This window comes from Paroedura picta, chromosome 3, assembly GCF_049243985.1.
Source record: "Paroedura picta isolate Pp20150507F chromosome 3, Ppicta_v3.0, whole genome shotgun sequence".
Classification (NCBI taxonomy): Eukaryota; Metazoa; Chordata; class Lepidosauria; order Squamata; family Gekkonidae; genus Paroedura; species Paroedura picta.
This window is the reverse complement of record NC_135371.1, coordinates 32,460,792-32,477,298: the sequence shown is the minus strand read 5'-3', so window position 1 is coordinate 32,477,298 and position 16,507 is coordinate 32,460,792. Positions and strand designations below refer to the sequence as shown.

The 16,507-nt window shown below is 45.4% G+C and overlaps 1 protein-coding gene across 1 annotated transcript in view; it reads left to right on the top strand.

The window, feature by feature from the left end:
• The window catches only part of SUMF1 (sulfatase modifying factor 1), a 75,994-nt gene that overhangs the window by 7,685 nt on the left and 51,802 nt on the right, over positions 1-16,507 (top strand). Inside the window, exons 2-3 of the mRNA XM_077325236.1 lie at positions 2,654-2,827; positions 3,910-3,984. Of these exons, the coding sequence (XP_077181351.1) occupies positions 2,654-2,827; positions 3,910-3,984 (249 nt within the window). The remainder of the gene's footprint in view (positions 1-2,653; positions 2,828-3,909; positions 3,985-16,507) is intronic.

Sequence of the window (16,507 nt, the reverse complement as noted above, 5' to 3'; positions counted from 1 at the left end):
TTTAGCTTTGGAGCCCTGCCATTTCTCTTCTCGCCTCTCTCAATAGCAACTTCCCTCGATCGCCAGTCTGCTGTTAATCTTAAACCTAAGCTGTAAATTGCCATTTGGGTCTCCTCTGCTGTCCTGGTGGGGGTTTGCAAAGTGTGGCCTTTCTAGTGCTTAAGAAAATATCAGCACACAGCCCTGGCATACTGTGGGTGGGTGTAGTGCGAAGCAGCCTTTGACAAACAGCCATGTGTCTACTCATTGGATTACTCGGTCACAGATGGCAAGTGCAGCAGCGCTGAGGCTCTTACGAATGCTGCAAAAATCTGACCCTGGGAAGATGGGGCACATCAGCGCGAGGAAGAGATGTTCTTCTGGCAACTTGGCACACCCTAGTGCAGAACTGAACAAGGCTTTCCACTGCTGCTATAGGAAGCCCTCAGGTCTGATCCAAACGTCCTCAGACTTTTCCAGACTTTTCCATCAGACTGAAACATGAGGGCTTGTGTTGTTCAAACCCATTTCAATACATGGGGAAGGTGATGTTTCAGGAGGTGCTGCCTGGGTTTCAGTCTCATTTGCACCCCGGCAGCATCTTGCTAAAGGTCTAATGGTGCGAGCATCAAAACAACCCAAGCAAAAAAGATAAAGTACCGATCCCACTAAATAATCCACAGGCGTAGTGTTGCCCTGAGAAATATAATACATCATTAAAGAACTAAAGGCATAATAATCCTCCATGAGGCCAGGGAACATAAAGCCTGCTGTATAGCCTGAGTCGGTTTCAGTGGGGTGTTCGTTTATTATGGATGGATTTCATTTAGCATTCTAAGCTGCCTTCAGCCACAAGGGTAAAAGAGATAAATATTTTAATTAATAAAATACAAACTGCCAGGGCTGCTCAAGGAAACCCTGAGTCCTGCTGGCTGCCAGGAGGGCCAAATGGAAGTGGAGGGGAATCGACAGCAAAGAACCAGGGGTAGGCTTAAGGTCGTGCCCCGGGAAAAGCACCAGAGAAACTGAACGTCAGATATGTGGGCATTCAGTCATGAGGGGCTGTTGCGGTAAAACAGCCACTACCTTGAAGCAAGGGGGCAACCAGTGTAGTCAAGCATTGGTGTTGTGTGCACACAGTGGACAGAGCTAGTCTATACACAAGTGGCTGTGTCTTTTATTGACTGGTGCTTCCATGTCGGATTTCTTGCTTCCAGATTAGCTTGTTTAGGCTTTAAATTGGAACATAACCATAACCTCATCTTTTTTGTCCCCTGTTAAAAACTCCATGTGATATAGCTTTCCAGTAGCATTTGCTTGTGGTAAACCACATTAGTCTGTGTTTAGACCACCAATTGGCTTGTGACAAACCTGGTTGATTATAGCACTTGCATATTAAGAGCATAAGAAGAGCCCTGTTGGGATCCGATCAGTGGCCCATCTAGTCCAGCATCCTGCATCATACAGTGGCCAACCAGTTCTTCTAGATGGCCAACAACAGGGTATTAGAGGCCTCCCCCCTGATGCTGTCCCTAGATGTTGAGATTCTCTGAGCATGGAGGTCCCCTTTAGTCATCCTGGCTAGTAGACTCTGATAGACCTATCCTCCAGGAATTTATCTAATCCTCCTCTACAGCTATCTCTGTCTGTGGCCACCACTATAGCCCCTGGCACGTTCCCCTCTGCAGTCTTTGCTATAATCACAGTTTGTTAGGACATCCAATTCCATGTGCTTCTGCAAATCAGAATCTGTTTCTTGCCCCTCACTGAGAAAGAAGACAGTCTTGAGCTTATACAAAGAACTGGAGGGGGGTGGGATTTACTGCCAGTGTTTTAACATGGCCCTGAATAAAAAGGATCCTTGGGCTGATCCTTCAGGGCAGCAGCTCATCTAGTTCAGAGGCAGGATTGTGTGGGGTAGAACATTAATCTTGCTGAGTAGAGTTGTTTTCTTGAGCTAATCCCCTGGGGAATGCAAATAAGCTTCTTTTTTCTGCATTTCACACTAAGGAATCAAACACTAGTTCATGCATCTGAGAAATGCCAAAATACCTACTCCTAGTGGGGTGAGTGCCTGCCGTCTTACAACATGGGCATGGAGTATACCATACAGCGCATTACACCACAAAAACTGCCAGGCCCCTCACCATCTCTGAAGGATTTAGATGATTGTCGTACATGTGAACCTGTTATCAGCACCTCTCCCGTGCAGTGTAGTTTCTTGTAATTTTCAGCACTATTTGAAGCAATTACACCTTTCTGTCAATTGAAGTAAAAGGGCTCTGAAGGATGTTTAGCTAAGTAAGACTGAACTGTTGATTTCTCTAATCTGTTAATTAACCATTCCTGTTCTTTGCTCCAAATGCCTTTTAATCTTTCCCTCAGCCACACTTTCATTTACTTGTTCCTCCATTGTCACATGACTCTTCTTCACCCAATCCTGTTTGCTGATCGTCTGGCTATGTCTGTTGCAAACCACTGGTGGTCATCATGGGTGCCCTTATTTATCGAAAATAGGTTTGCTTGCAACATGTGACCATGAAGTAAAGATGGCTGCCCCCCGCCCCCCTTGTCAGCATTGCCTTTAAAAAGCGACATAAATTACTTAACTCCACAATAGGTGAAAAGACAGTTCCACCCAGAAATGCATGCAATTGTTTCCTTCATGTTGCAGATGGCCTTGATTCCAGCTGGAGTATTTACAATGGGAACTGATGAGCCAGCTATACAACAAGATGGAGAATGGCCTGCCCGAAGAGTTCATGTTGACAGTTTCTATATGGATCGCTATGAAGTCAGTAATGCTGAGTTTGAGAAGTTTGTGAACGCTACCGGCTATCTCACAGAGGTAAGGGATGTTAATTTTTTTCACAATAGCCATACTTTGATCAAAAACTGAAGTTTGTTCCAAGAAAGAAAATGCAAAACCTTTAAGAATAAAGAGGATGGAAGGATTTATTTTGTAAGTTATTTAAAAAGGTGAAAAGGGCCCTATAAAATCAGGCACTGGTTTCCAAGGATGCTTGCTCTGGTATTTAGGTACCCAGTTCCAGAATGGCCAAAAGACCTATGATCTGAACCAAAGATGTAAATGTGCCTAATGTTCTGCTTTGGTTGGGCTTTTGGACAATAGTGAGGTGTGGTATGGGTGTCAGGAATCCTAGGAAAGCAGCCTGCAGATAAATCCCTTTGTAGATAAATCCATGTAGACTCTCATTCAGTCAAAAGTAGAATAGTCCTTATTTAAGGGTATAAACGCAGAGCAAACATTTCAGGAGCTATACAGAGCAGAGGAATTGGCAAAGACAGAGAACAAAGAAAGAACAGAGTTTATATCTACTGGGGGTGACGTTAATGACAAAACGCAGGGAAAAGAAGCTCTCATACACTTTCCTGAGAACTCAGAACCAGAGACTGAAAGTCTGCAGCCCCCCCCCCCCCCCATCCAAATCTGACAAGAGCTGGGAAGCTTTCACACTCCTGGGGAGCCTCAAAGGCATTCCTAGAATAACCACAGGCATCAGAGTCAGCAAGGAAAAGAAACACAGAGCAAAATTTAAGATCAGAGGTCCCGGTGAAAACGGGAGATGGTATGACAATGGATCCATTCAGTGTGAGATATTTACAGAGGTCCTTTTTCTACTGCTCTTTGTGCTTCTAATAAGAGTTGGTGCTTCATCCCAATGACTTATTTGGGAATGATGATCTCCTTAAGCAAAGGAGCCTTCTTCATGCTTCCTGTGCTGCAGCAGACTTAGTGCATCCTTTAACAGACTCTGAATTGCTGTTAGAAAAGATTAACTGAATCCCATTGTGTATTTAATTCTCTATTGTATTCCTTTCTGTTGATAATTTGGGAATGAAAACATTTGCAAAGGAAACCTGAAAGCCTGCCTGACTTTGTGTTGTCTTCCTTCTCTCCCCTCCTAGGCAGAGAAATTTGGCGATTCCTTTGTGTTTGAAGGCATGTTGAGTGAACCAGTGAAGAGTGGAATTCAGCAGGCAGTGAGTCATACGCTTCCCCACTAGTGTTCTTGCGCCTGATAATTTGAGCTTATGTACCTTTTTTTACTGTAACAGTAGTAATAATACTGTCTGCCACAGTGCTATCATCAGAGTACAAAGGGACCTGCAAAGATGTGTCAGCCTCAGTGTGGAAGCAGTAGAATAAGTAACTTGCAGGCACTGGGTTAGTGCTGGGAATTAGGGCATGATGCCCCTTTCTGGGTGGAATGGGGGTGAAAGTAGGTGAGGATTTAAATTTGAAAGCGCATGGGGAATGTTTATTTAGGTTCTTTTTCTTGTCTTTGTGGACAGTGCAACGATTTACCTTAAATGGAGGAGCTATAGGACTTGTAAGCATCCTTCCTTGTAAGCATCAAATCTTGACTGTCCATCTTCACAAGCTCTGAAGCTGCTTATTTGATGGATATGTCCAAGGTGCCTTTTGAAGGCCTGTGATACTGCCCTGCTCATGTAGGAGCTAGGGAGATGGGGTTGCAATGATTTAGGATGCCATATTCATATTAAAAAAAACAGTCTCTTCACTGTACCTGATCTAAGAACTTTGGCTTAGATCCTACAAGCTATGAATGGAAGCAGTTCACTCTCTTTCTTTCAGGCCTGTTTGTGCCTTTCCCAAGCTGTTCCTGATGTTTGGAGAGCCCTTGAGAACACCGTGGGATGGTGTGGGAGATTGAAGGGCAGTCAGCAGAAATTGCTTCCCATCCCTCTTGCTTGAGCTCTTCTGGGGCCAGAAAAAGGAGATGAACAGGTGGTTCTGTTCCTCCTTGCTGAGACTCCCTATGCTGTATCCCACTTGGGTTCTGACATTCTGGAGAAATTCCGGTGGAGGGGGAAAACCTACCATGAGAAGGGGAAAGATCATTTATCTTAATTGTTTGTAGTATCCAAACTTTTATTCTTCTCCCCAATTCTCATCCTAAAACTGTAACATCAGCCAAATCATGGAATGGAATGGAGAGGGGGAAAGTGGACTATATGAGCACACATGAATGAAACCTCACACCTCTCAAGACATTCCCTCCACTTTCCGTGTGTTGAGGGACCTGTGACTCCAGCGCATGCTTACATAGTACTGAGTTGAGCATTTCTGCTCCCACTTCCGCAGGTCTGACGGAGTTCTTGGCTTTAAGGCCATCAATATGAACAATTTGGCTGTTGGCAGCACTTTGAGGAGATACCACTTATTTTGCTTAGGCAAAGATATTGGCCAAAGTGCTGTTTCCCATAGTTTTGGAAGTATCTGTCTTAAATTCCACGTAGCATGTAGTGCAGAGTCCAAATCCTGCTCAGATGTCATCGTGGGTAGACAAGAACAAAGCAAATATGCTGATTTTTGTTTTTAGAGCCTCTGCTACATTATTCATATGATAGTATAATTCTGAGGTAACAAGAATAGCCCACACTCCATGGTTAGCAAATTTGCACTTACTGTTGTTTAATCCCAGTGAAGTTGTCTGTGGCCTTTTACTTCATTGTTAGGAATGCTGTTGGTTGATTTGTTCTGCTCCATCTGATTACAGCTGACTGACAGCTGTGGTCCATTGTGACCACAAAGCAGGTCAAGCAAAGTTATCAAGGGCAGTGAGTCAGGCAGAAGGCCTCCAAGATGAGGAACACACCTTATCTCACTACAAGGTGGCATGTCGTTGTCAATCTCTCAGAAAGGTTCTGATTGCCAGAGGTATGCCTTCAAGGTCCTCCAACAGTAGGGGAAAGAAAGTATTTGTGTCAATGGGTTTTCTAAGAGCCCTTGTTCTGTATGTTTTGCTGGAGTTCTTGCCTGGGTCCATCTAATCCATCCCTCCTTTGGTCATGGAACAAGAACTTTCCAGCAATATAAATCTGTTCCACAGCTAGCACTATGTTTAAAGGATGGGTTAGCAGGTTGCCCTGTGTAGTTATGAGGGGAAGGTTCAAACATTTACCTTATTCAGAATGACAGGCAGAAGTATCTATGTCATAAATTCCACATAGCATGTGCTCCTGTAGGTAAGAATGACATGGTTGCACCTGTTCTTTTGGAATATCACTTGTATTCTGTACTCAGGAGGTGCTATTTTTCACTGTGCTTGCCGTTTTAGTCTGATATTTATTCATTCATTCATTCATTCATTCATTCATTCATTCATTCATTCATTCATTCATTCATTCATTCATTCATTCATTCATTCATTCATTCTACCCTCCCCAGAGGCTCAGGGCGGTTTACAGAAAACTTTTAAACAATACAAGCAACCATCTAGATTCTATAGCATATAAATAACCGTAACATTAATACTAATAACTGATAATTTGCAACAGTGCAACAAACAGGTCCAGGAGCAGAGCGCACGGATGGAGTTCTGGGAGGGAGGGAGGGAGGGAGGGAGGGAGGGAGGGAGCAGGGGCCCTGTACTCATAGACAGGGATCTCAAGAAGAACTCAAGCAACTGGAAGTTTTGTTTGCTCCCTTTTCAGGGGTAGTCAACTTGTGGTCCTCCAGATGTCCATGGACTCCAATTCCCATGAGCCCCTGCCACCGTTGACTACCCCTGTATAGGGTGATAAGTGATCGACAACAACTATTCACTGTTGAAAATAAATAAACGTATCATAGAGCATTTACTGGATAAAAGAGACGGAGGAACATTCCTTGGGATGTTAAATAGCAGCTTGGTCAGACTTGGAGCAGCCACTCAGGAAAAACATGCAGAGACAGCAAAACAAAGTGTTCTTCTACTTCTCAGTGTGTGAAGTTGAGCTTAGGACATATTCCCATGTCTGCACATTCAAGCCCACAGCACATGATTTTGCTTCTAGTTTGGTAAACTTGTGTCAGCGTTTTATCCTTTCAATACATAATGGAATGCCGATCCAAATATGCACAATTGGGTTGAAACGTCGGATAGCTAATCTTTTTCTGTGACTTATGTACAGGTCTGTGGTGCTGTTTGTATGACCAAGCAAAATGAGAGCACACCTCCGTGTGAAAAGAACGGGGACTTTTCCTCCCCAGGTAGTAGTTTCAAGAGGGAAATTACAGCCTGTGTACCAAAAATGAATGTAGTTGTGAGGAAAACAGGATCTCTCTTGTTTGATGACTAACAGCACTATCCTAAATGGAGTTGTATCCTTTTGAGTCTGTTGAAGTCAGTGGGCCAAGAAAGGTGTAACTTTGCTTAGGATGACATTGCTAAAAGCTTGTGGCTACACCGGGAATCATGTACTCGTTGCCTTATTAAGGGACAGGAAAATGGTATTTTTCAGTCCTGCATAGATTTCCTGCCTCTCTGTTCCGCTGCTTGCCAGGTGCCCCTTTTCAATTGAGCATTACAATTGGCTAAGAGGAGAAACAGCGCATTAGTTTTTCCTTAAACACAGGCAGGGAGCCACTTGTGGGTTTTCAGTCTCATTTTTTGCAGACTTGAGAGAGGGGGGAGCCGTGAGGGTGCAAGGTGACTTAGTGTTTTCATATAATCAGTTTAACTTTCACAGAAGTGATTCATCTAGCCGTGTCCCCACTGCAGTCTCCAAGGAAAATGGTTGTGCTTTGGAGCAGTAATAGCAGACGTTGGCGCACTCTGCATGCGGGCTGTGAGGCACAATGAGACCCTGCCGGCTTTATTCCTCCTTTCTTGTTGGAGAAAGCAAGCACGGTGAACAAAAGCAGAGGGAGGGTGCTTAGTGAGTCTGTTTAAGCCACAGTTTTTTTTAAAAAATGACGGGGCACTTCAATCCAACCCGGTACATGCTCCCCCCCGCCCCTCTTCTGGGAAAATGACTGGTGCTTTTGTGTCGACAAATTATATGAAGGCGGGCAGGAGGGTTTGCCTATTTTTACATTCGGTCAAAGGGGGGGGGGAATGACCATCTAGCTTAGAGGGGAAGGAAGAATAGTGGATTCCTTGATGGACTGAATGGCAGGTTTTGGGCTTGCCCATGCAGGAACTCTTGCCGGACGATAGGCAAACATGTCTGCTTTCCATGTATTTGATTCTGTATGCCTTGCTGCAAGGAGGCTTGGTCTCTTGTGTCTGGAATGCAGATGCTCTCAGTTTCTTTTTGGATGCCATAGAAATATGCAGCACCAAGGAGGGGCCATTGAGGCTAAGAGAGTATGCAGGGGATTGTCAAAAGAGATGGGTTAGTGTCAAGGTAGTGATGAGTCAGGCGAGAGCAAAACAAAATGCTGGGAAGTGAATCCTCACTGCTTGCCATGACCCCCCTGACTAATTAAGAGACTCGGTCTCCAGCCCTCCTAACCCAAGGAGTCAACCCAGCCTCACTAACACTCGAGGCACAGGTCAAACAGAAAGCCGGCCAGGCATTTTTCCATCTCCACTAGGCTCGGCTACTAGCGCCCTATCTGTCCTCTGAACACTTGGCCATAGTGATCCATGCGACGGTCACCTCCAGATTAGATTTCTGTAACTCGCTCTACACTGGCCTGTCTTTGGGCTTGATCCAGAAACTGCAACTGGTCCAAAATGCGGCTGCTAGGGTCCTCACAGCAACACCTTGGAGGGCTCACATCCAGCCAGTGTTGAGGCAGCTGCATTGGCTACCGGTTATCTTCCGGATCAGGTTCAAGGTTTTGGTTTTGACCTTCAAGGCCATCCGTGGTCTGGGCTCAGTGTATATGAGGGACCGCCTATCGCCCTATGCCCCCCACAGGGCCTTACGCTCTGCGGGGGCTAACCTATTGGTCATTCCCGGTCCCAAGGAAGCTCGCCTGGCCTCGACCAGGGCCAAGGCCTTTTTGGTCCTGGCCCCAACCTGGTGGAATGAGCTCCCGGAAGAGCTGTGGGCCCTGCGGGAATTGTCACCAAGGGAGCAATTGCGAGCGTGCATAGTGCGGCTTGCAGTTGCTCCCTTGCCGGCGGCCTGATGCGGCAAGAGGCGTGAAGCACCTCCGTTGCGTCAGGCTGCCAGCAAGGGAACCCCCGCCAGCCGCGCACTCCAAAACGACGCTTTGCCGCTTCGCCAGGACTTCGCCGCCGCCGCCAATTCGATGGAGACAAGATGGCGCCATCACTCCCGCAACGCCGCGGGCCCGCTCCTTGCCCAGAGCCCTGCCGACGCCTCCCACACCCGCCCACAAATGGTGGCCGCAACCACGGAGCCACTGCCGCTGGAGCCTCCCTCTCCCCGTGTACGCTCCTGCATGCTGCCGCCTGCCTGGGCCCCAGTGAGTCTCCAGCATGGGAAGGGGGGGGGCCAGAACGACAGCCACCACCCCTCCAATCCAGTGCCTGTCCACCAGCCTCCCAAGGCCACGTTCTCCCCCAGCTAGCGCTCGCTGTATTTAAACCACAGCGGGCTTAATTCCTAGTAATAATAATAATAATAAGGCACTTGCAGGCTGCATTCCAAAACCAATTACTTTGTGGCCAAAGTTCCCCCAAACCCAAATAACACTACAGAAGTATAATTAATCAGGTTTATTAAATGAAATGTGTGTATACATATATAAGTGCAGGGAGGACAATAATAAAATATAGATAGCTAATATAGATCACCTAAAATTATTGGCAGCCAGAAGTAATAGATTTGCTCTCTAAATTTGTTTCCTTTCTCTGCTTCTGAGACTGGAACCAGCTTGATGTAGTGGTTAGGAGTGCGGACGTCTAATCTGGTGAGCCGGGTTTGATTCCCTGCTCCCCCACATGCAACGAACTGGGTGACCTTGGGCTCACCATAACGCCGATAAAGCTGTTCTGACCGAGCAGTGGTATCAGGGCTCTCTCAGCCTCACCCACCTCACAGGGTGTCTGTTGTGGGGAGAGGAAAGGGAAGACGACTGTAAGCCGTTTTGAGCCTCCTTCAGGTAGAGAAAAACAGCATATAAGAACCAGCTCTACTTCTTATGAAACAGAAGCCTGATTGAACCCAGGTTAGTGATCAACATGACAGGGGGAAGGGATTATCCAAAGCATGCCATATTGTACTCTCTGGGAGAGAGGGGTCATTCAGATGGTTGGCTTGATGAGGCAATCCACTCAGTGGGGAGGCAAGGAAATGCGGGGAGGCAAGGAAATGCAGAGAAGTCTGCCTTTCATTGCCTGGAGTCTCATTCCTTCAAAGAAAGGCAAGTAGTTGGCATGAAGGGTAGAGATGTTCTAACCGAAACCCTAGAAGGCTCCTTGACATGCCTGAAAACAACTGGGTAATGCAAAACACAAAGCCTTGCAGTTCAGAGCATCCGGAGCAGGACGTGGCATACTTTTTTTTTTAAAAAAAGAAAGAATTCTGCTTAACAATATGTGCCTGTTTTGTTCTTCAAACCTCAGTTAAGTGGCAGAATGCCATTTTAAAAAAAGCCAAACATCCAGCACCTGATATTCAGTATGCTGTGATCCTTGGCCCAGCTCAGAGACATTGTCCCTGATACTTGTACACAGCAGACAAGTTAGAACTGGCCCACAGCCCAAAATGGGCTATGCTCTGCTGCTTCCTCTCGGAGATTTCCCCTATTTGGTTAGAGTAATTTCGAGAGGGACCATCCTTTGGCTTGTTTTTCAGTCTGTATTATTAGGACATCCTGGCATAGAGAACATCATCTGAGTAGGCATGGAAAAACGATATTACTCTGATGACTTTGGCTAGTTGCCTGGTGATGTAGGGACTTGCTTTTCTTGTGGCTTGGCATTTCTTAACCTGCTATTTATCAGCGGAGGCAAAAAAAAAGTGGTTCTCCCTTCCCCATTTCAAAATATGTATACTGTAACAAGGAGTGCAAAACAACATCTGGAGAAGTCATTCTGGGTTATTGTAGTTTTTTTATTTTTTTAAAGCCTTGGACATTGTATTGGACTATGGCCAGGGAGAACTGGGTTCAAATCCAAGCTGGCCAGGATGGGCTGAGGGATTGTGACTGGCCTAAGAATCAAGCAAACTGACCTCTGAGGTTTCTTATGATAATAAAATGCAGGAGGAGAGAATCCTGGCTTGGATCCTACTGAAAAGTTACACTAGCAGAAAGCTCTCCACAAGCAGAGCATTAACTTCCTTGCCCTCCCTCTCCAGCTGTAGCCCCAAATCTCCCCTGAAATGTTGTACATTTGGGGATGGGAGACCCCCCCCCCCAGGAAGGTGCAATCAGCAATGAGGTGGAATTCACAAGAACTGACCAACTCTTTTTGGGAAATCTGCTGTGGGATCCAAAAGTATGCATGTTACACTGAGCTCCTTGGAGGAAGAATAGGATAAAAATATGATGTATAATTTTCAGTTATCTTTCAAAATAGCAAACTTCCCATTATGTGTAATTCAAAATCAGAATTTGGAGGGCTGAGATTTGTAAGCAATAATAGTCAGGCCTCATGGGCACAACAATTGATAAGATCTAAAAGAAAATTAAGGAATTTCTGGTTTTCTGCTCATTTCTCCATGCTACAAAATACCTTATGCTGTGCTCTGTTTACAGGAGTCTGGGCTACATTATGAGAATAGTCAGGCCTTTTCAGCTGCAGTAGTTCAGCTGAAATCTGAGCACCAGTGTGAAGAGTTCTGCCAGGTAGCTATGTTAGATTGGTCTCTCGGGTTGTCTGCTCTTGGTTGGGGAGACTTTAGGGGTGGAGCTTGGAGGTAGGTGGGATTTGGGGTGAGGAGGGACCTCAATGGAGTATAATGCAGCCATTTTCTCCAGGAGAACTGATCTCTGCCTCCTGAAGATGAGCTTTAAAACTGGGGGATCCCCAAGTCCCACCTGAGGACGTGCATCCCTATGTCTCTGACAATTATAATTTTTAAAAGAAAAATTATAATGTTCTTAATGGAAGTTCTGCAGCTTCCCAGGGTAAACACCAGCCAGGTGAATAATAGGAACTGTGTTTATTTGCAGTAATATGAAGGTAGGTCTAAAGGGCTCAGACTAATGTTGCCATCTCTGAGTTGGGAAATGCTTGGAGATTTGGGGGATGGAGCCTGGGGAGATCAGGGTTTGGGGAGGAACAGAGTCCCAGCAGGGAGTAACGCCACAGAGTGAACCTTCCAAAATAGCCATTTCTTCCAGAGGAAGTGATCTCCATTCCCTGGAGATCAGTTGAACTTCCAGGGGATCTCAAGGCCCCACCTGGAGGTAGGCAGCCCTAGCTCAGACTATGATCAGATATGCACCCATCTTGGGACCTTTTAATGTTATGACTAAGAATAGCATCACAGCTCCTACCCTGATGCTAATAACATTACAATTGTAGGCTGTGGGAAGAAGATGCCATAGGCTGCTGGTTGCTTATCCCTAATCCTGAGTGTTCCAGTGAGGAAGACTTTTGCCATGGATTCCTGCCATATGGCTGGTGGTTTCTTGTGTTTTCCAACTGCTTGGGAAGCAGACGTGCTGCAGTACCTCCAATACTACCAGCATGATCTTCATGTTAGCATAGATCCAGAAATTTCTGCCTCTGGGATATCACGATGGGGCACATGGTTCTCTTGAGGCATATCATCAACCCTCACAGTTTCGGGCTTGGTTTGCATATGCTTTATTACCTTGCCAATGAGTTGATTTTTTATTTTTTTATTTTTTTAAATTTGTTATTTGATTTTTAGCCTGCCTCTCCTACAAGTGGTTCATGGCGGGTAACAAAGACCCCCAGTAAAACCCCTAATAAAATCCGCCCATAAAACTCCAGCATGACTGGCAGCTATAAACCATCCTTCCCTTCTCCCATATGACAACATCCTGCCTCAGGGGTAGTGAGGAGTGGCCCAATTACCTGGCCCAGCCTGGGTAAGGACCCTTGATCTTTTCCCACCCTGGCCTCAACCAAAGACCTGATGGAAGAGCTCTGTGACAGCTCCGTCAGCTTCCTCAGCTGTCCTGGGAGCTCATTCCACCAGACTGGGGCCAGGGCCAAAAACTCCTTTGCCCAGGTTGAGGCCAGGTGTGCTTCCCTTGGGCCAGGGATCTCTAATAGATTAGTTCCACAGAACGAAGAGCCCTGTGGGGGGCATAATGAGATAGATGAGATAGATGGTCCCTCAGATAGGTAGGGCACAGACCGCAGATGACCTTGAAGTTAGTATCAAAACCTTGAACCTTGATCCATGCAGCAACTGGCTGGATATGGGCCCTCTAGGATGTACCCGTAAGGACCCTAGCAGCTGCATTCTGCACCAGCTGCAATTTCCGGATCAAGGACAAGGGTAGGCCTGTGTAGAGTGAGTTACAGAAGTCCACTCTAGAGGTGACAGTTGCATGAATTACTGTAATGAAGCAATCCGAGAGCAGGTAGGGCGCTAGTAGCCTTGTCTGGTATAGATGGGAAAACGCTTTGCGGGCTACTTGGCCTTCATTGATAGGGAGGCATCCAGAATGTTTGTTTTAGAGAACAAAGTTTGTCTAAGCCATATGATTTAAGCATTGCATTATTCAATGGCTGGTACTTGAGCACAGTGCAGGAGGCAGAATGACATCAGCAGGAAGTGTCTTTCCTAAGCAGGTTAGGGAAACCTTGACATCTGCCTGATGTTTGAAAAGGCCTTCTTTGTCTTGAGCCTTGAAGTGCCAGGCCTTTTTGGCATTATTTGCATTGTGTATCTCTGGAGTCGAGCTTCCGCTGCTCTCACCATAAATGTAATGCAGTTGCTATGGAGGCAGCGTGTTGGAATAGAAGTATGCTGATTCAGTGCAGTGTTTGATGTTCTTGCGAAATAGAAAATCCTGGCTGGTGAAAATGCAGAGCAGGTGAAGACAAAAACAAAACAAAACAAAAAACATCACCATAAGACCACTCATTTTCTGTCTGGCAGAATTCATGTCCTGCTAAACAAGCCAGAGTGGGCAGGAAATCTATTGTGAGGCGGATGAAATGGCAAGGTTGATTGACTATTAATTTGATATGAATTGGAACGCCAGGTTGGTATGAATACCAAGATGTGCTATAATGCTAGTGTGGGGGATAAGGGTAGTTGGTGGATAAAGTTCCTTCCGGCATCTGGATGAGCAATAACTGCAAACAAAATGGCTGCCTCCTCATTTTAATAGCCACTCAGTGATAAAATAGTTTGGTAGGCTCACAGGATGTTATCAGCCAAACCCCAAATGTTTTGAAATTGAGGATGAAATTGAAGTTGGCAATTAAACAAGGACAGGTGCATAATGATATCCTAATGGAGAACTTGGATCATACACTATTTGGACTTCTTGAAAGAGGAAGACTTTTGAGTACAAGAAACAAAATGGTGGTGTGGTGCAAGAGATGAGGATATTCTCTAGCAACATGCAATATCAGGATTTATGAATGTGGTTCTAGCACTGGGGGGGGGGGGGTGTCCATGACCATTTCCACAACTTCTCCATGCCTGTACAAATCTGAAGTATTTTTTTTAAAATGTTGCCTTTGAGGATGAATATTCAATTAAAGAAGAAGAAGAAGAAGAAGAAGAAGAGTTGGTTCTTATATGCCGCTTTTCTCTACCCGAAGGAGGCTCAAAGCGGCTTACAGTAACCTTCCCTTTCCTCTCCCCACAACAGACACCCTGTGGGGTGGGTGAGGCTGAGAGAGCCCTAATATTCCTGCTCAGTCAGAACAATTTTATCAGTGCCATGGCGAGCCCAAGGTCACCCAGCTGGCTGCATGTGGGGGACTGCAGAATTGAACCCAGCATGCCAGATTAGAAGTCCGCACTCCTAACTACTACACCAAACTGGCTTAAAGACTGGGAGCTCTCATCCAGCAAAATTATCTCTCTGCTGCAACAATTTGCCTGCAGTTCTTTGCTAGTTGTTCCCCCCTTTCTTTTTTTAAGCATTAAAGGCCGTATGCCTTTGCCATTACAACTTAATATCAGGATATTTGTATAGTGCTTCTAAATAAAGGTAGTTTAGATCACCAACTTTTAAAAAACCTTCCAATGAGATCATGCAATAAGAACAAAATATCAATCAGAACCCAGAAAGATACGTAAGCAAACCCATCTTATGTTAATAGAAGGTAGGGAGTGAGGGGATTGGCCAGGCCTCCTGGGGGACAGTATGCTACGGTCAGTATGTGTGATAATTGAGAGGATCTGTCTCACAGGCCAGTCATTTTTGCTTCTGTCGATAAGGGCATGCTGGGCAGGGTTTCGGCTGGGTAGGGAAGAGCACCGGTATATGGCTAGAGACATTCATTGGGCTCATTGATTGGACACTAACACTGCATCACAGTTATATTTTCTCCACAGCAGGTCCTTGCTAAAAGCCTCGCTGCTGCCTTTTGTACCTAATGACATTTCTGTACACTTTCTAAAGGCAGCCTGAATGTCCATATAACTAAAATTCCACCTCTCTAAAAAGTATGTAGTTGGTAAGTCACCCTAAACTGCAGAAACTAAACTTCTGGAGAAGTGGGTCTAGAGTCAGAATTTGATCCTTCAGAGAGTTAATCCTTATCTGAACCAGGCTGTCAATTTTGGTCTTTATGAGTAGGCATGTCTGGATTGTTTCATCTTGTTTGTCTATGGTCAAAGACTTAGAAAGTTCTAGGCATTACTAGCTTTTTGAACTGGAAATCCAAGAGCAAAGCTGAAGTGATGAACAATCCTAGGCAGGAAGCCTGCTCCTTTGGTAAGGAAGCAATACTGTCCCAGGCAGGCAGCCTCCCTCTCCTGCCCCAGATTGTAGGAACTGTCATAAACAATTGCCTCAGTCTTGTCTCATGATTTGACTTCACATTGCTAACTGTCTTCTTCTTTATTTATTTCTACTCCTTCTCAACTATATTGGCTGACAAAGCAGTTAACATTTCAGCTCCATACTAATATACAGTTCAAATGACTGTTGGCACTATCTAATGGAATGGCATTGTTATTCTTTCGAAAAGTATCTATTCTTGCTGATGCATTCATCCCCACCAGATGTCGACAATCGATAGGTGGGCTTCCTTGCTGAGGCCAGGTGGTTCATTTTCAGGCTTTGCTGTGTCTTCCTGGATATTTTCCTTCCGTATAACAGCAAGAAAGGGATGGACAGATAATGGTAATGAGAGAGTCCGCTCACCAAGGCTCCTGCTGTTACTATCACTGCTGTTCTTCCTAGTTCCCTCTGCATGTGCACAGTGGCCTCCATGCTCAGATTTTGAGCCGACAGCCACTATAGCTGCTTGAGTTAGCAACATGGGTGTGATGGAGTGAAAATTCCTCAGAGCTTCTGGATTGAAAGATAGTTTCTTTAGCAGTGGAGACACCATTGCCATTTTAGAAGATGTAGGGAAGTTTTCTTTGCACAAAAGGCAATATTGCCTCAAAATGGGACCCAGGAATTAGCCATGGTCCAGGAAGAGCTTAGAAATGCTTTAGGATGGTTAGGGCTGATCCTGCGTTGAGCAGGGGGTTGGTCTAGATGGCCTGTATGGCCCCTTCCAACTCTATGATTCTAAACCTGATGCATGTGATGGAGACAAGCCAACATCTTGGACATCTCCAGCTCAGTCTTAAATGCAGCCAGTTTTATCTGTTTATCACAAGCAGATACTGAATGTTTCTTATCGAGTAGCATGTGAGTGCGCAATAAAATTAGTTTAATTTCAATTAATTGAGC